This window comes from Phodopus roborovskii, unplaced genomic scaffold (assembly GCF_943737965.1).
Source record: "Phodopus roborovskii unplaced genomic scaffold, PHOROB, whole genome shotgun sequence".
In the NCBI taxonomy this organism is placed as follows: Eukaryota; Metazoa; Chordata; class Mammalia; order Rodentia; family Cricetidae; genus Phodopus; species Phodopus roborovskii.
In genome coordinates, this window is record NW_026126433.1 from 27849894 (window position 1) to 27869278 (window position 19385).

The 19385-nt window shown below is 41.4% G+C and overlaps 1 protein-coding gene across 4 annotated transcripts in view; it reads left to right on the forward strand.

Annotated features, from left to right (window-relative positions):
* Positions 1-18172, forward strand: part of Tor1aip2 (torsin 1A interacting protein 2) — a 26570-nt gene extending 8398 nt beyond the window's left edge. For 3 of the 4 annotated variants that reach the window (XM_051186033.1, XM_051186032.1, XM_051186030.1), the window contains 6 exons: positions 2687-2746; positions 5665-6028; positions 13120-13296; positions 13946-14536; positions 15857-15958; positions 16927-18172. In XM_051186033.1, coding sequence (XP_051041990.1) covers positions 13230-13296; positions 13946-14536; positions 15857-15958; positions 16927-17684 — 1518 coding nt within the window. In that variant the 5' untranslated portion in view covers positions 2687-2746; positions 5665-6028; positions 13120-13229 and the 3' untranslated portion in view covers positions 17685-18172. The remainder of the gene's footprint in view (positions 1-2686; positions 2747-5664; positions 6029-13119; positions 13297-13945; positions 14537-15856; positions 15959-16926) is intronic. The other variant, XM_051186031.1, reaches the window with a different exon arrangement.
* Positions 18173-19385: the final 1213 nt, after the last annotated feature.

Here is a 19385-nt window from a genome sequence, read left to right on the forward strand (position 1 = left end):
TGAAGCATGTGAGGAGACTGCATCGTTTCTGAAACTTTTCTGTATGTTGGTAGTAACAGGTACGGTAGTATGTGTTCAAGGCAGCTTGGTCTACATAGCTAGTTAAAGGAGAGCCAACGCTGTCCTGTCCATAACCCCAGCCCTTATGAGTAGGAGGCATGGGATAGCAGGCTCTGTAGTGCACACCTTTAGCCCCAGCATTGGGAGGCAGAGGCAGTCCAAGCAGATCTGAGGTTGAGGTTCAACTAAGTTATGTAAAGATACATAAGGATAAAGTTTTTAAAAGAGTAGATAAGAGTAAAAAAAGCTAGGTTTGGTGGCACACACCTTTAATCCCAGCATTGGGGAGGCCAAGGCAGGCTGATCACAGAGTTTCCAGGCCAGCCTGGTCTACATACAGAGAGAGTTCCAGGACAGCTAGGGCTGCACAGAAACCTTGTCTGGAAAAACCAAACCAAAAAGCAACTATGAAACAAGTGAGTAAATAATAAGGTGTGGAGAGAGCATCTATAATCATGGTAGTAAGAGGGCTGAGACTGGAGGACTGTGAGTTCAAGCTTGGGCTACATAACGAGACTCCAGAAAAAGTACTTTCAGAAGTTGAGGTAAAATTGGGGGTCATAATCAAATCTCATTGTGTATTTTAGGCACTCAGGAGGCTGAGATGAGAGAAACAATTGAGGCCAAGTTGGGCTACAAGGGAGGGGAAGCCTGTCATTAAAACAAAAAGTCATTTATGCCTCCCAGGATTAGATTTCTTAGCAAAGTCGTGGATCCCTTGTGCACTGCTGTTTCCCAATATTTGATTATCCTAAACTAGAGTGTAATAGTCATCAGAATAACTGGGAAGGAAGTGGGAAGTAGGAAAAGATTTATTTTTACACTCACAAAAAACAAAGTATGTTAGAAAAACACACTATGAATAGTATTTGAACTACTCCAGGCTTCTAGTTTCTATGTTAAAAACTTCTCTAAGGAGTATTTTCCCCTAGTCTAAACTCCCCCTTTCATACTTGTTTAAACACTTGTTGCCAGTTAGTGAAGGTAATATACCCAGGATATTGTAATAATAAGCAGATAATAACAGACTTAGGTGCAAATACCCAGTACAAAAAAAGAAATAAAAGTTCGGTATCAGGTCAAGCTGCACTTTAGCTTTAAAGGTTTGGCTGTTGGTGTTTTAAGCCTAACCTGCAGACAGAATATGAGCCATGGAGTTAAATCAGGCAGGGCAGAGTAGATGGAGCTGTGCCAGTAAAAGTCTAAAATAGTTCTTTATTCTCCCCTCCACTCCCCCCCCATAAGTATTCATGCAATGTGTATGTGCACATGCACGCTGGCTTGGACACATGCATGCCCACACCTGTTAGACTTGTCAGTTCTTGGAGTAAGAGAAAACATTTGCAGCTGTTTTCTAGCACAGCATACTTTTCACTTGTCCTCTGTTGTGAAGAGAAATGTGTGTGCTCAGTAGTAAATATAATAAATCCTCACTATCCCATCTAGATTCAGAACTAGGTGTGGGATATGTATAAATTTAGTGAAACTTACGTAGGTGGTAGTGGCACATGCCTTGGATCGGAGGCAGAGGAAGGCCGATCTGAGTTCAAGGCCAGCTTGGTCAATATAGCTAGTTCCAAGACAGCCAGGACTACACAGCCTATCTCCAAAAACCTGGTGAAACTATTCTATAAAAGGTGTAGACAGTTATTAACTTGAGAATCTCCCAGGGGAAAAATACTTAAAATGATAATCCCATTTACTTCTTGTTTTTTAACTATGTTTATGTATGAGTGTTTTGCCTGCACTGCATTCATGCTTGGTGCCTATGGAGGTCAGAAGAGGGCACCTTGTGGGTGCTGGGAGTGGAACCCAGCCCTACAAAACCAGCAAGTGCTCATAAGCACTGAGCCGTCTCTCTAGCCCCCCCCAAGATTTTTAAATTTTATACATAATATATAGATCAATAGTGTCAATGGCAGATTTGGACTGGGATGTTAATTTGAGGCCATCCTGGTCTACATGGGGAACTCTAGGTCAATCAGGCTACACAGTGAGACCCTGTCTCAAACAAGCAAGCAAGCAGACAAGTAAGGCAGGTTTGGTATTAGAAAAATAGCTCAGTTGGTAGAGTTCATGGTTACCTAGCATGAACAGGCTACGGATTCTATCTGTAGTGCTACATAAACCAGAAGTGATGGATATGCCTGTAATCCCACCACTCCTGAATGCCAAGATAGGAGGGTCAGGTCAGTTACTGAGTTTGAGGCCAGCTTGGACTATATGAGATCATGTCTAAAAACAAAACAAACAGATCAGGTTGTGTGGTGCTGGAGAGATAACTTAGTGGTTAAGAACATTGGCTGTTGTTCTAGAGGACCCAGTTTTGAGTCCCAACACTTGTGGCAGCTCACAAATGTCAATACACAGTTCCATGGGATGTGATACCCTTTTCTGGCCTCCGTTGTGGGCACCAAGAGTACATATCATACACATATATACATAGAAGAAAGGAAACACCCATATACATAAAATATAAACAGGTAGATTTGGGATTCATATTAACATTTGTTAAGGAGAATGAAAAGGGATCAGAATAGTTAATCTAATCCATGTAAAGCCATTACTGTTAATTGATGTATAGGTTTCAGTAGATTTAAATAGAATTCAATTTTTTGTTTGCCAGGGAGGACATCTATACTTATTCCTGGCTGTCTGGAACTTGCAGTCCTAGAGCTTCTGCCTCGTAAGTGCTCATGTTCTCAAACAAAAATAAAGCTGATTTGTGTTTTGTACAGTGTTTGGGTTATATGAATGCTTTTAAGCTTTGGGTTTGGCCCCATTTTGTTATTGTTTTGTATTTTGGTGGATTTTTGTTTGTTAACTTATTGGATACTATCAAATTAATTTCCAAAGTGGTTGTATTAATTTACACTCTTTATCATTAATGTCAGGATTCAAGCTATCCTTTATTTTCACTTACCAATCCTCAGACAACCTACTTAGGATTCACACCCTAGTCCCTGGACCTCCATGTGTATGCTATGGCATGTCCATACTCATACACATACATGAAACAAATGGAAAAATAAAAGTGTTTTAAAGAGATACATGTGATAGGGAATGAGATCCTTGTAATACAGAGTGAAAGCACACAAATCCCAGCTCTCAGGCTGTTTATGCTTTAGTGACAAAACATCAAAAGCAAAGTTGCACATAAAACCAGGTATTGGGTATTTTCTCATACCCTTTCAGCTATATAACGATTAAAGCCTGAAGCACGAGGAAGGCCCGAGATTCTTGGGAATAGCATGAATGGTATGGAGTTGGTCCTGAGGCTTTTAAGCAAACAGTGGTAGTGAAGTTGTTAATATTAGGGTTGGGTCTTTCCATGAGCATTTCTTGGCTCCCTGTTCCTTCCTACTCTATAATTTGTTAAGTATAAAGAATGAGTGAAGAGGCTGGTGGTACGTGGTGGTTGGAGACTGGAACCCCTTTTGGATTCTTGCTATAATAGTTTGAAGGACCAGGGTGGCTTGTCTGAACAAGCAACAGCCATGCATGGTCTTGCTCATGAGTACTTGAGGTATGACTTGTTTGACAGTGAAGTTGGAGGGATGGAGTGTATGTTGAGGGAAGGCTAGAGCTATTCTGAGCACTAGAGACTTCGGGCCTGCTTCTTGATTGTGAGCATGGAGAAGTGGTTTTGCTTAGATTATTTGGAGCCCCCACAGGCTCATTAGTCTCCCTGTTTTTGGCCAGTTCCATGGATAAGAAGTAGTTATTTTATTATAATCTTAACTGTGTTTTGCTCTAAAAATCCAAAGTTCTCTATCTTTTAAATGCCAGACATACATAACTTCACTTTCATTACTCTATGTTTAAATGAGCTTCAAGATTATGGAAGGCTTGTTTATTATCTGTATCATAACTAGACACCCAAGACTAATCTAGCAGCAAAGTTTTGTCAGAGGGCTGTTATCAGCAGGTCAATGAAATCTATTCCTGGTTTGACTTTCACATATTTCCTTAGGAATATTTCCAGAAACTGAGGACCAGAATTGGTAGCCTGGTACCCAGTAACCTAACCTCAAAAAGCACATGACTACCTATGTGCTGCCTCTGTCTCCTATCAAAATGTGGCCCTAGCCAGGCAGTGGTGGCACAGGCCTTTAATTCCAGCACTTGGGGAGGCAGAGGCAGGTGGATCGCTTGAGTTCTTGGCCAGTCTGATCTACAGAGTTAGTTCCAGGACAGGCTCCAAAGCAATACAGAGAAATCCTGTCTTGAAAAATAAAAAAAGCAAAAAAAAAAACAAAAACCAGAATGTGGCCCTGCTTTTATACTGTCAGGGGCTCGCTTGCCTTTCCCTTTGTCATCGTAAAATCATTCAAGAGCTTCTCTGAGTAGGGCCAGAATCGAGCCTCTTATTGAGGGTCGGAGTGGGCTTATATACTGACTCACAGCACAGTGGAAAACAACAGGGTCAAGAGAACAAGTTTTCAGGCTTAGCTCCTCCCCAGCAGATGTGTGTTAGCAAAACAGCAAGAGTACCAACAACAACTCTGGGGCAAGAAAACAGGAAAAGTACCAATAACAACTCTTGGGCGGGGGAGGGGGGGGTCAAGATGTTCCAGCCAACAGCTTCAGGCTTGCTCAAGGTGCCTCCAGGTCCATGCAGGGCCCTACAGGCCAGCCCTGTAGTTCTCCTCCCTTTGAGACTTCTGTTATATTGTTTTTCAGTGTCCCTGTTCTCACATGATTGAGCCCCGGGATTTATGAAAACTACTGGAGGATGGCAGGGCACACACTGTAATCTGATAAACTGCTGCTTTCTACGCAGCTGTCTTGAGCTATGTGTCCTGCTTCCCTACCTTGTGTGTGTTACATTCAGGGTCATGAGAGTAGCTTGGTTGTTGCTCATGGCAGTATTCTACATGTAATCTCAAACTGACAGACAGTATGTGTCAACCTGTACAGAAAAACAAGACAGTGAGACGCTCTCCACTTTATCGTTTTTCAGCTTTCAAAAAGAGTTTTTAACTTTATGGTTAGCTGCTTAAGAATATTGTCTAGTTGGGTGGTGTGGTGCACGTCTTTCTTTAATCCCAACACTAGGGAGACAGAGGCAGGCGGATATCTGTAAGTTCAAGGCCAGCCTGGCCTACAGAGTGAATTCCAGGACATCCAGGGCTGTTACACAAAGAAATCCTGTCTCAAAAAAAAAAAAAAAAGTCAATAGTTTAAGATTTTTCATGATTAGATTGAAGCCTATTTTGAAAAGGTTGTTTTAGTTATTGGTACCCACATGTTAAGGGAATGCCAGATGGTATCTGTTTCGCAGACTTGGTATAGGGATCTTTGGTTTTAAAATACAAAAGAAGTAGAAGAAGAAAAAACAACAAATGTAGCCAAAAGAGGGGGGGGGGGAACCACACCAATCCAATCCGTGTATAAATCCTAAGTGATTCAAAACCCATCCCTGTGCCCAGAAAAGTAGCTCCCAAATGGTTGGGTTGGTTTGACAGAAATTAAATTGTGGGGTAACCCACGAGACTGTTGTCATCTCCCTTGACTGATGCAAATAATTCTCAGATGCATGTTTCTAGTATTGTGAGCAACTGCAAAGCCCATATGAGTCGTCTGAAGTTTTATCATTTGCAGGTGTGTGACGCATTCCCAGACCATCCTGCACGATCAACATCAGCTACTCCTCTGTGACTGGATCAGATAAAGGTCCTTTCAAGACTGACTTCATTGGATCCACTGAAGGGGACTCCACCAGGTTTTCCTGATCCTACTACAGCACCGTAAAGAGCCATCAGGCAAGAGTGCCAGCATCAACCAACAGAAGACTCACTGGATCTATCAGCGCCTGTTTCACTAAGCATTATAATCTTATCAGCAGAGCAGAGTACTCTGTGTGATACCATCACCAGCTGATACTGCTGAAACAGTTCAGACTAGAGGTCTGGCTTTCCTTGAGACGCTGGGATTTGAAGGCGCTATTCTATGATCTGTGCTGCTAGTAAGTGACTGATAGTATTCTAGACTGGACTGGTCCCTGAGTACAGAGACTGAGTTGCAATTAAGTGAAAAGTAGACTACAAGATCTTGAAGAACTGCATTGAGGTGCAAGCCAGAGTTACCACTCAAGTGTGGTTGAACTGAGAAGTTGCTAAAGGAAGCCTGTAATAGGATTGCTTGTTGCTTACTGCCTTTCTCTCTCCCTCTCTCTGTCATTGTTGCCTTTTGCTGTTACATTGCTTGTGTTGTCTTTCTCAGCCCAGATGTTCTCCGATAATTCACACTGCCCTGATTGTGGGCAGCAGTGGTTCCCTAGTTTAGAGCTAGGGCATTGGTTATACCAAACTGAACTTGTTGAAAATGAATGTTACCAAGTGTTCTTAGACCGAATTAACAGAGCTGACTATTGCCCTGAATGTTATCCTGACAATCCTGCTAATAGAAGCCTTGTTCTGCCTTGGTCTTTCCCACTTGAGTGGGCACCTCAAAATCTCACCAGGTGGACCTTTGAGAAAGCTTGTCATCCATTTCTTCTGGGTCCTCCACTGGTTAGAAAAAGGATACATGACTCCAGAGTAGCTGGTTTTAATCCTGCATTACAATTAATCTTGACCAGAACAGATAAAACCTTAAACAAAAAGCTTGGTCAAAGCAAATGACTTCTGTAACAGAATCATGAAGACTCTGTAGGGCTGTGTTCATAGCCTGGGGGAGATGAATAGTAACTTGTTTCTGTTTTCTTCCTCTCTCTCTCTTTTTTTTTTTTTTTTCTCCTCTTTTTTTTTAAGGTGCTAGGGATTGAATCTGGGTGCCCTTGTGCATGCTAGGCAAGTGCTCTTCCACTGAGTTTGACCCAAGGCCCTCCTTTCTAAATCTGACTCACTGTCATTACTTTGCCAACTGCTTAACTTGTTGGGCCTGCTTCTGTGATCTATGCATTTTATTATTATTTTTTTTTTTTAAGCATAAACTTAGTCAGTATTGCAGACTATTTACCTAAAACCAGACTAACCTACAAATGCTTTAGAACTAGATTGCCCCTCCTAAGTATTGATAATGCAATCTGGAGGGATGCCCCATGCTGTATTCCCCATTAACTTTTCTAACAGTAACTTTTATGAGGACACATTCTTGTAGCTGGATTCTAGATTATTATAGTAAATTTTAATACACTACATTGTTCTAAATTTTTCCTTATATACAGATCAATAGTGATCGTTCTAAATTTTTCCTTATATACAGATCAATAGTGAGGTGTATATATATATACAAAATTTTTTTCACATATATATATATATATATATATATAACCATTTTTGACACTTTATCCTCAGCTACAGTGTTGATAACTGGTCTTTTCACATTTTCACATTCTAATTGTCAATACCTACATAGGTTAACACAAAAGGGTTGAGAATGCTGCCAGTTTACACTTACTTAATTGTCTTCTACGCAACCAAAGACTTTCTGTCTTGTGGTGACTGAATTTAATGTCCTCCCATGGAAGTGGAAAAGTACCTGCACACTGTAAAATTTATAACAAATGATAATACTTGGCTCCATAAAATTTTTAAGGCTGGTCTAATAGACATAAGAATGTGTTACTGAGCGTTGGCCACATTCTGGGGTTCTCCAGTTCATGGAAATCATGGAATCGGATTTGGAGTTAAGCAACTTAGAAAAAGCTCCCAGGAATATCTGAAAAGCTACTGAATAATTCTTAAAATCTCGCTTGAGATTCTAGGTGATCCAGAGCTTATGTAGCTGAGGGAATGTTGTCAGAGACCCAGGTTCCCCCATCTTCCATCCTTATGGTTGCCTTTTGTTCTCATAGTTGTTAAATGACTTCAGTATGGTTTATTGTGCCAGACGGCAGGGGGCACATGGCTTTCCTTTTTACAAGTCTTAATTTGGAAATAAAATCTTTCTGAACTGTCTCCGGCAGATTTTTTTTTTTAATATATCTCATTAGCAGGTACTGGTTCACACAGTAGTCTTGAGGCAAACTTGGCAAAGGAGAAGATTGGCCCTGCCCAGATATGGCACACTGCCTCTGCTGATAAAGCTGATCTTTTAAAGTGTGGAAGTGGAAGAATGAATAGCTATTGATATGCAACAAATCTTGCTTTCCATGTGTTATAAAACCTGGTTTTTTTTTGTTTCTATAAAGACTATTTTAGTGAGCCACTGCTGTGTCTGCCTATGTCCATCATCATGGTGGAGGCTCTCTCCTGATACACCGCTGAATGAAACTGTGGACTGCTAACTTGAAGACTTAGTAGTGCAATGAGGCACTCACCCCCTCACTATTTACTCTAAAGCTCTTCTCATGACAGCAGTTTTAGAGGCTATTATTGCCTCTTCATTTCTTTAGTTAAGAGTGCCTGTACCCCAAGGACATATTCTACATGTCAGATTTAAACATTGGAAAGATACAAATATTTTGTTTGAACCAACTTTTTTTTAATTAGTACTATCAACATACAGAGAATTTATACCATTGAATTTTCTTAAACGAGCAGTAACTGAGAGAGCTTTTAAACTAAAAATTTCTTAGTCTGTAAACTATTGTGAGGTCTGTGGACCAATCACACATTGCAAACTGCACTGATACCTCCATAGTATGTACTTGGCTTAAAAGGGAAAGTTGGTGAGCTTTCAACACTGCAAGTACAAGTTGAGCAGTTAATCAGAACTGTTCTGCACTTCACCAGCAGCTCTGGGGATGACATTGTAAAACAACATCAGTATCCATAAGGTCCAGAGAAAGGACTATAGTCACTGCCTTCACATGGAACAAAAAGTGCCCAGATAAAAGAAGCTTCCAGAAGTCAGAACTAAAATTGAGCAGAGAAGCCTTTTTTAGCTTAGGTTTTTGTGCTTCAAGACAGTTTCTCTGTAGCTTTGGGGCCTGTCCTGGAACTTGCTCTATAGTCCCTGCTGGCCTCAAACTCAGACACACCTGCCTCTGCCTACCAAGTTCTAGGATAAAAGGCTTACACTACCACTACTTGGCGAAAAATATATGAATAGTGGATTTTACCAATATATGATTTGGTTAAATTCTAATGATTAAAATCAAAATGACCTGAGATAGTTTTGTGTATGCTACAGTCTTTTCATAGTGTGGAAGAGTTGATAATATATATAATAATATTTTTAATATGATCATCATGACTTCCCATTTTTTTTCTGTAAGGTTTGGGACTAGAAACATTGGGGTAGACTGGAAGAAAAATAGTCACCAGAGAGACTGCTTTTATGGAATGTGGTGACAGGTTGTAGTCTCCCAAGTTACAGGGAAAGCCTCAGCCAAATCATGTCCAAGGCTATGGCATCCAAAGAATGTGACAGTCTGAAAAAGTGAGGTCATCCACCTCTTTTGAGTCTGGTCCCCCAGTTCACCCTTGAGTCTCCTTGAACTTTTGATGACAGCTTGAAAACTGCCTTTTTTATTTTGTTTTGAGACAAAGTCTTATTCAAGACCAGTCTGGTCTCAAACTCATAGAGATCTGCCCGCCTCTGCTGGGATTACAGGTGTGTACCACCAAGCCAAGTAAAAACTGCTTTTTATGAGAGAAAAATAATAGCTTTACAGCTTCTGGGTTTATATTCTAATTCTATTAAAGGGCCTTGGACACTAACTAGTTTCTTCCTGTGGGAGGCTGTGATAGTACCTGCCTTAGACTGTTACGCACTTTACCAAACAGAAATGTTTAAGGGACAATGAAGCAGAAACTAGAATTAGGGAAAAGGACAAAATCGTAGTAACAAGTAGAGCCAGTTAGAACTTGATCAAAAACTTAAATCTGATGGGAGGACATAATTGGGATGTGAGCGGAAGTTGGGAGTCACGTGGTCTCAGGTATGAAGGTTGTGAGGCCATGAGGGACCAATGACCTAAGATGGATGTAATGTGTTTTGTATCTTAACTAGTTGATATCAATGTGATATAAATTGGTGTTACTAGAGACTTTCTACAGCATTGAAATAAACATTTTGAAAAAATGTTATGGATCTGAGTTGGGCATGGTGGTGAAGGCCTTTAATCCTGGCACCAGGGAGGCAGGCAGATCTCTGTGCCTTCAAGGCCAGCCTGACCTACATAGTGAGCTCCAGGCCAGCCAGTCACCTTGGGAATGGAGTATTGAAGAATCTGCAGATTAACTCAAGCTGTGTATACTAGATCAAACCTCATTCAACTGTGGCAGAATCAAAGATGTGTGCAGTGTTTAAGCCTTTTTTTAGGGTCTCAGTTAAAACACTGGGGGTCAGTTTGGATCCTGACTTTTCCTTGAGTTATGTATTCTTGAGTAAGGTTCTTAACCCATATCTTGGTTTGGAAAGTAGTAAGAATATTAGTTTCTACTTTGTGCAGTGTTGCAAAGATTGAGCTAATACGTTTGGCTGCCTGGCACCTTGAAGGCACTCTATAAATGATGGAGAACAGCATTTAATAAGTGTTAATCATATTAGGTATGCTGTGGTCTTGGGTGCCAGAGAAGGATGGAAAATTGCTTATGTCTAAGATACCTGTTCTTTTTGTTCTGAGAGCCTAAAATGGCATAGTTTACTTAAAAAGGTATGCTTAAACATATCAGACCCTACTGTCATGACGTCCTTTGTGTCTAGACTTCTGCCCTGGAGACACTGATGGTCCTTTGCTCTGTTTGTACTGAACTTTATCCCACTTGCTCCTCCCCTTTGCTTCCCGATACCTAGCCTTTCGTTTTTGTCTTACCCAGATTGCTGTGTTTCCTTGTTTCCCATGTGTCCCTTTGACCACACTTGAGGCTTTCAGGACAAGAAGGATAAGCAAGGTCCTGCTGCCCTGCCAGCCCTGAGTTTTCTCCATGCGTGCGCAGCTTTTCCTTGTCCTGTCTTTCCAGATTGATATAAAACGTGTAGGAGGCTGTGGTTGAAGTTTCATGTGCACTCCTGGTTGTCATTATAGGTCCTTTGTACTTTCTGTACAAAGGCAAATATATTTTGTTACTCTTTTTGTTTTTTGTTTTTGTTTTTCTTCTTGTGGTATGTGTGGGTGTGTGGCCATTGCATGTGAGTTTGTATGTGTTTGTACCCAAACATGCATATATAGAAGCCAGCAGAGGACATAACAGTTTTCCTCTATCGGTCTTCAACTCTATTCCTACTATTTTGGCTAAACTGGCTAACCAGCATTCTTCCAAGGTTCACCTATCTCTGCCACTCAACCTTAAAGAGTCAAACTCAGGTCTTGATGTTTGTAAATCAGATGTTCTTGCCCCTTACAGCATCTTATTATTTTGTTTTGTTTTTGTTTGTTTGTTTTGTTTTTTTCAAGACAGTTTTGCTATGTAGCCCTGACTGTCCCAAAACTCACTCCATAATCCAGGCTGGTCTCAAACTCAGATCCACCTGCCTCTGCCTACTAAGTGTTGGGATTAAAGGCATGAGCCACCACACCTGGCTCGTTAATCATTTTTAAAAAGTTACTAATCATCTTAAACAGGGAGAAAACTGCAAGACGTAACAAACATTTTCACCTGATCTAAAAGACATTTAGCACATTTGTCAGAAAAATGTAAGCTACCATTTAGTGTAGTCTCCATGATGAAGACTAAATCTTAGAACTTTAACAACCAGTTCCAAGCCCTTGAAAAAGATAGAGCAGAATGGTCAAGGTTTGCTACAGGTTTCAGGGTTACAGGGTTAGGGTTAAAGAGGATATGAGCCAGGGAGAATTAAGCTGTTTTATTTAAGTAGAAAATGAGTTACTATGGGACACTGAAAACCAACATTTCACAGTTGAATTTGGAAGAGATTGACTGAAAGAAAATGTGTTTGTGTCATTTGAGACACATTTCTATGCCTTGTGGGGAAGTTAACCATCAAATACCTTTTTTAAACAGCTAAGGATCAGTTTTTCTGGTTACAGAAAGTCTCCAACAGTACTTGTTTTTTTGTTGTATTTTTTTTTTTTTTTTTTTTTTTTTAAATCACTATGAGGCATGGCCTCACTTTTTTCTTTTTTTATGTAGCTTAGACTGATCTGGAACTTGCCATGTAGCCTAGATGACATTAAACTCATGATCTTCCTGCCCCGCCTCCCAAGTGCTGGGATTGCAGGCTCACCACAATACACAGCTTCTGCTGCACTTTCTTTGTGAGGTTCCAAATGACATCGCTTCCTAATATGGACTAGTCACTGCTCAAAACATTTGCCTGATAAAACAGCAGCCTCCAGATGGCTCAGATACCAGACCATGTGACTTTGTGAGTTAAGGTAAAAACATGTTTGTCCCACTTGTTTTTTTTGAGGGAATGCTGTTTGAACCCTGTACAGAGGTGAGGGCTTACACAGGGTTAGAGAGTAGCTGCCGGGCTGACGTGTACATGAGGGAAGTGTATGTTGAGTGTTTGGAGTTCCTTTGCCACTGCTTTTTACTGCACTGTGGCTAGATGACACATTTTAGGGCATCCTATTTGTCATAGTGTTAAGAATAAAAGACATTCAGTAAACACTCAGGCTTTAAATTTGACTACGAATGGAGCATGTCCATTACCCCTGTTTTCCAAAGGCTGTTTGCTAGTCCATACCCTTTAGCAACCACTAACTTGTTTTTCTTTCACTGTCGATTTTAATCATTTGCCTAGTCTGAAATTTCCTGTAAATGGAGTCATTTGACATATTTTTGTTATAATTTTGTAATGTACTGATGATTAAACAAACCAGGGTCGTGCACATGCTAAAGAAGTCTACCACTGAGCTACACCTATAGCCTTAACAAATACTCTTTTTGGTTTTTCAGTTATAATTAATATACTAGATGATTGTCTTCTCTGAAGTTTGTAATTATGCCATTGTATTTATTACTAGGAGGCTGGGCATGGTAGCACACGCCTGTGATCTCAGCTCTCAGCTGAGGACTGCTGCAAGGTCACGTCCAGTCTAGAACTTGCTATGTAGCCCAGGCTGGGCTTGGGGTATGATGCTTCTGAAAGCCAGAAAGCAGCCTTTCTTAAGGGTTTAAGAAAGAGATTTTATTCAGAGCTGAAATTAATGTTTTGCCCCTGAATGAAGTCATTTGTTTGTTTTTTGTTTTATTTTAGTCACTATATATATTCCTTGCTTCTCCCTTCCATGGGAAGCATGAGTCTATTGGAACTTGGGACAAGAAGAAAACAAGATATCTCTACAACAAAACCCAGATACTAAAAAGATGTCCCAGATTCTGGAGAGCCAGGACATGAACATGATGGACAGTGGCAGCAGTGACCCCGTAGGAGGTGAGACTAGTCCTCACAGCACTGAGTGTGTGCTGTAGGAAATGAGCTGTGTTAAAGAACCTCCGATAACCAAAACATCCAGTTCTGAAGTAAAAGCTTATAATTCAGTGGGTTAATTTATTATTTTTACTTTTTTCATATTTACTGATGTTTACATAATATCAAATCTGATTATAAGAAAGTTAAATGTTTTAGATTCCAGTAATAGAGGATGGTCATTTTGGCAAAATGCTATACATCTTTTAAGAAGATGGTAGATTCATCTTTAGAATTCTGTTTATTTAATGAAAACAACCTGTGATTTAGAGGGGAACGTGCATAAAATGAAGTCTTTATCCTGCTTCTGCTGCGCGCGTGTGTGTGTGTGTGTGTGTGTGTGGCAAGTGTGAAATAGCTTTTTCAGAAGAGAAAAAGGACATCAGTTTTGTTTTGTTTTTTTATATCTCATTTATGTCTGTGTGTGAGTGCATGTGAAGGTCAGAGGACGGTTTGCAGGTTGATTAGCTTCTACCATGTAGGCCTCAGGGATCAAACCTGAGTTGTTTGTATGTAAGTATGTTTGTATGTATGTATGTATGTAATTGCAGGCCTTGTTAGAGTACAAAACTATGGGTGAAACATTTAAAATAAAACATTTTTATCTCACTAGACTCTCAAAAGGATTTAGAAAATGATTCCTCAGTCAACTCTCAAGCACAGGGCACCACGGTCACCCCTAGTCACACTGAAGAAGTCCAGACCCCACCTCCTGCGTCAGATCTCAAGGATGACCATCATGAGGTAGGGGCCAAAGATCAAGAGCATGCAGACACAGGTGACAAGCCAGAAAGTTCTGAGGAAACGGCTTTAGGGAAGCATCTCGTGGATAAAGCTGAACACCAGAGCAGCCCCATTTCTCAGGACACAGAGCAGGGGCATCTCCTTCCCTTGGAACATGTGGGTGGAGAGACTCTGCATCTGGATCCTAACTGCTCTCAAAGCAGCAAGGGAGGAGAAGCAGTTGTGCATCTGGGGAGCAGTTCCACAGATCCCCCAGAGGGAGCAGGTGACAGATGTGAGGTTGCTCAGGAGCCTCTGGGGAGCAGTTCTGCAGATCCCTCAGAGGGAGCAGGTGACAGATGTGAGGCTGCTCAGGAGCCACTTGTTGCAGACTCCACCGATGCCCCAAGTCCCAGTCATTCCAGTGCAGCGCAAGGAAGCCAGGATTTACTGAGGAGACGACTGCCTGCGCCTGCATCAGGTGAGAGACCCCCTCTGAACTGCCATCAGCCTGCCTTGGGTTTCCCTGGGAATGTGATGGGAGTCATTCAAACCAGTAGGGTGCTGGAGTGAGGTTTCTAGTCTCCCAGACTAGCTTAGTCACTGTATTTACTTGCTACCTATACATTTATATCTTCTCTAGTTTCTAGGACAACTTGCATGAATCATTTCAGTTCTTTTACCATGTGGGTCCTAGAAATTGAACTCAGATCACCAGCCTTGTCATCATTACCCACTGAGCTATCTTGATGGTGCAAAATTGCTTTTTTTTTTTTTTAATGGATATAGCTGTTTGACCTGCAAGTATGTTTGTATACCATGTGCATGCCATGTATTCAAGGTGTCAGAAGAGGATGTCCATTCCCCTGAAACTGCAATTACAGACAGTTGTGAGTCACCATGTAGGAATTGAACCTGGTCCTCTGGAAGGAAGAGCAGCAAGTGCTCTTAACAACTGAGCCATCTCTCCAGCCCCATAAACTACATCTTTAAATATTGTTTTTATTTACTGTTTATATTCATGCAGTATGACAAAAAGGAACACAATTTTTAAAAATTCTTACTTTATTTCTTACGAGGATATTTAATTTTAAACTTTCAGTTTTCTTGTCCTTTGAAAAAGAAAATATTGTTTGAATCATCAGGTGAATGTGTATAAATCAACACAAAAACACACATGTAGACGTTTGGTTGGTTTTTGTTACTCTTTGTTTGAGATAGTATCTCGCTCTGTAGCCCACACTGGCCTCACTCACTTCTGTGATCCAGGATTGCAGACATGCAACACCGTGTCTAGTACTTTCAGGAGTCCTCTGGAGAGCTCATTGAAATGCCCATGTTCTAGTACCAATGTGTGGCGTTCATCAAGGACTAGACTGGCCCACTACAATCCCTGATACCTAACATGTCTCATGCATTTCCATCAGAATATCCTCCCTTACTTCTTTCATTGTATTTCTCTGACATCCAATACATAGGTACAACTTTATGAGTAGTTTTTGAGTGAGAAAATGAATGAATGAATGATGAATGCTATTGAATAGACCATTATCTACAGTTACAATTTTACCATGTAGAGCTTCACCATGAGTAGAAAAATAAAATAGTGTTTTGAATGTAGTGTGTGTGTGTGGGGGGATGAGAACCTAATGCAGTAAAATGAACTAAATGGCAATTTGGGCTTGCATAAAAGGAAAATTTGCAAAGTGTAAGAATTCTGTCATGTAACTGGGTAAGAGGTAAAAGATACTACCCACTCTTAGGGTATGCTGTCTACAAACAATGTTCCTTGTAACCCTAGGGGCTGGAAGTCCTGAGGAAGAGACGAAGTTAGTGAAGGGAAAGGAAGCAACTGCACAGGAGTCACTGAGAAAGGTTGATACAAAGAATCTCTGGAGCTATGGTGAGAACAAACCTGATTTTGCTACAGTTGGTTTACATTCACAGGTCCTCAGGGAAAAAGCCTAGAAAACATTGTACTTAGCAATGTTAACTTTAGTTATTGATAAATTCAATAAAACAGAGCAATAACGTAAAGTTTTTTTCCTCCTTTAACAAATAGAAATCCTCACAGTCAGAGCATCTGCTGCTCCTCCCGCACCCCTACCCCTGATCCCCAGTGGAGGACTGAATTAGGGTCTTGTGTATGCTTGGCGAATGCCCTACCACTGAGCTACCTGCTAGAGACAGAAAACACTGTATAGAATACAAGAAACTAAAACTTCCTTTTCTTTTCTTTTGTTTTATTGAGGAAGGGCTTTGCCATGTAGTCCTGCCTGGGACAAATGTGCAGCCTGGGCTAGCCTCAGACACATGGCAGTATTCTGCCTCAGCCTCCAGAAGCTGCCTCTTCAGTCAGAGGCTGCTAACATCTCAGATTGCACCCTGAATTGTTTGCGCTCCCCTTTGAGGATGTATAGCACAGGAACCACAGTCCTCCCACGTGCTGAGATATACAAGCTGTGCCACCCAGTCTGGATCATTTTTAAGTTTTGATTGCAGGGTGGTCTGCTTTAGCCAGTGTGTACTTTTGGAAAATGGAAGAGAGTTGTCATGACTACCTTTCAAAAGCATCACTGACTGTAACAAAGAATATGAACAACGTTGACATAGATAGTATATCTTCAAATAGCTTCAAGAGATTAAAGAAGGTATTTCTGTCAGACTTTTTGTTTTATTTCTCTCTGTGTGAACTACACTGGTCTCAAATTCATGGTGATCCTCCTGCCTCAGTTTCTGTTAGACACCAAGTGTGAACATATAGGAGAGTCAAGCAGAAGACTTAATAGAAACCTGTGTTTCCTATGTTTCTCACAAGCTTTGTGTTTGACTCTTGCCCTTCTCATCTTCTGTTATCTTCTCTTTTGGCAGGTCCTGTGCTCCTTGGCTGCCTGATTGTAGCTCTTGTGCTAACTTCCGTCAATAGCTACTATTCCTCCCCAGCCCAGCAAGTGCCACAGAACCCAGCTTTGGAGGCTTTCCTGGCTCAGTTTAGCCAACTGAAGGATAAATTTCCAGGTCAGAGTTCCTTTCTGTGGCAGCGAGGTCGTAAGTTTCTCCAGAAGCACCTTAATGTCTCAAACCCCACCGAGCCTGCCACCATCATCTTTACAGCTGCCCGAGAGGGAAAGGAGACCCTCAAGTGCTTGAGCCACCATGTAGCCAATGCCTACACCTCTTCCCAGAAAGTGTCGGCCGTCTCCATAGACGGAGCCAAAAGATCCCTGCAGGACAGTGACACGGTCAAGCTGTGGGTTGACTTGGAGCTCAGCAGTGGATTCGAGAATGGCAGTAAGGCTGCTGTAGTCCACCACTTCGAATCCCTTCCTGCAGGTTCCACCCTGATCTTCTACAAGTATTGTGATCACGAGAATGCTGCCTTTAAAGATGTGGCCTTCTTCCTGACTGTCCTGCTGGAGGAAAAATCGCTAGAAGCAAACGTAGGCCCCAGGGAGACAGAAGAAAAAGTGAGGGATTTACTCTGGGCTAAATTCACCAACTCTAAGGCTCCCAGCTCCTTCAGCCACATGGACTCAGACAAACTGAGTGGGCTGTGGAGCCGCATTTCACACCTGGTGCTGCCCGTCCAGCCTGTCAAGAACATAGAAGAGCGAGGCTGCCTTTTGTGAAGCCAGGCACAGAGGTGATGTTAAAGCCAGGTCTGAGGGCTCCATGCCCCCGGGAGAAGGTGGTTAGTTAGCAGGCGGGAGGAAACAGCTGAAAGGCACAGGGTCTTATTTTAGAAAAGAAGCTTGCTTGCTTTCTTTTTTTTTTTTTTTTTTTTTGTAAAACCTTTCTAGTCTAAACGTCGATGAAGCTAGCAATTGGCCTGATGGGATGGTTTTCTTTGTCTTTTTAAGGAGATCAGGTTTTTAAAATACAGCATGATACATAAAACTGAGGGATTGTTTAAATCTCCAGTACATGGGCAGAATCATTGCACAGGAAGATCTGATTTCAGAGGAAATGCTGCCTTTCCAGGACCCCACAGGGCCTCGTGGGCAGTGTTTGGGCTCAGACTAATAATTCTAGTGATTTCAGGGAACTCTTCTACCATTCTAAGTGGGTTTTTTGTTGCTTTGTTTGGTTTAGTTTTGGTTTTTTCAAGACAGGGTTTCTCTGTGGCTTTGGAGGCTGTTCTGGAACTCACACAGTAGACCAGGCTGGTCTTGAACTCACAGAGATCCGCCTGCCTCTGCCTCTGCCTCCCAAGTGCTGGGATTAAAGGCATGCACCACCAACGCCCAGCCATACTGAGTGTTTTAAGACTTACTTTAATAATGCAGTTGTGGGGTTGTGTCTTACATGGATTTGCACTTTGAGCAGATGAAAACAGGAAACTAGAATTCATTCCTGCAAATCCTACCTAAGAACTTGGTGCATGTATGCTTTTATTCCACTAATGAGTTGAGGTAAAAACTGCTTCATTTAAAAAAAAAAAAAAAAATGTTGGTGACTAGAGAAATGGCTCAGTGGTTAAGAGCACTGGCTGCTTTTCCAAAGGATCAGGGTCTAATTCCCAGCACCTACATGGTAGATAACAACTGTCTAACTCCAAGATCTGACACCCTCACACAGGTGTGTGGTGCAGGCAAAATACCAATGCACATAAAAATACAGATAAATCATTTTTTAAAAAATGTTCCCAAGTATTGGAATCAATGTAGAAATTATTAGTAATCACTGGAAATGAAGAAATCCCAACTGGCTGTATTATTTCTTTGTGCCTACCAGTAGCCCCTCCTCATGTGAGGATATCTGTGCTCTTGCCTGCTGTGTTTGGGATTCTCTGTTAAGATTTCAGTAGAACAAAGTTTAACTGAGAAGGAAGTTTGAAAGTCATTGATGAAGTGAAAGCACATTCTAGAAGGTGCGAACTCAGGTAGGAAGAGATGAAAGTGTTAAAGCTTAGGAGGTGAAGTGAGGTCTGTTGGACAGGGTGATAGTGGCCTGCAGATGGGCTGGGCATGGCCTCTGACTTTTGCTCATTTTTTGTTAATCACTTCTGACCTTGCTGGCTGGCATGTCATAATCTGTGGTGAGAATGCCATTTCAGACAAGACCCGGTATTAGCAGCCGGCATAACTTTACCAAATGGGATTTGCTGTGCAATATGGGACATTACATTTGTTTCTTGACAGCTAGTTAGCAATGCCATTAGGAAAGGAATTGGAGAAACGCAAGAGGATGTTCTTTCTACATAGGAAAGAGAAAGAGGAATCATGGCCAACATCAGTTAAGCTACAACCTGTGCTTGTTAGACTGGAGCCAATAGCACATGAACTCTAACATAAAACTCTAGTTAAATGACCCTGACCCACAAAAGGTAT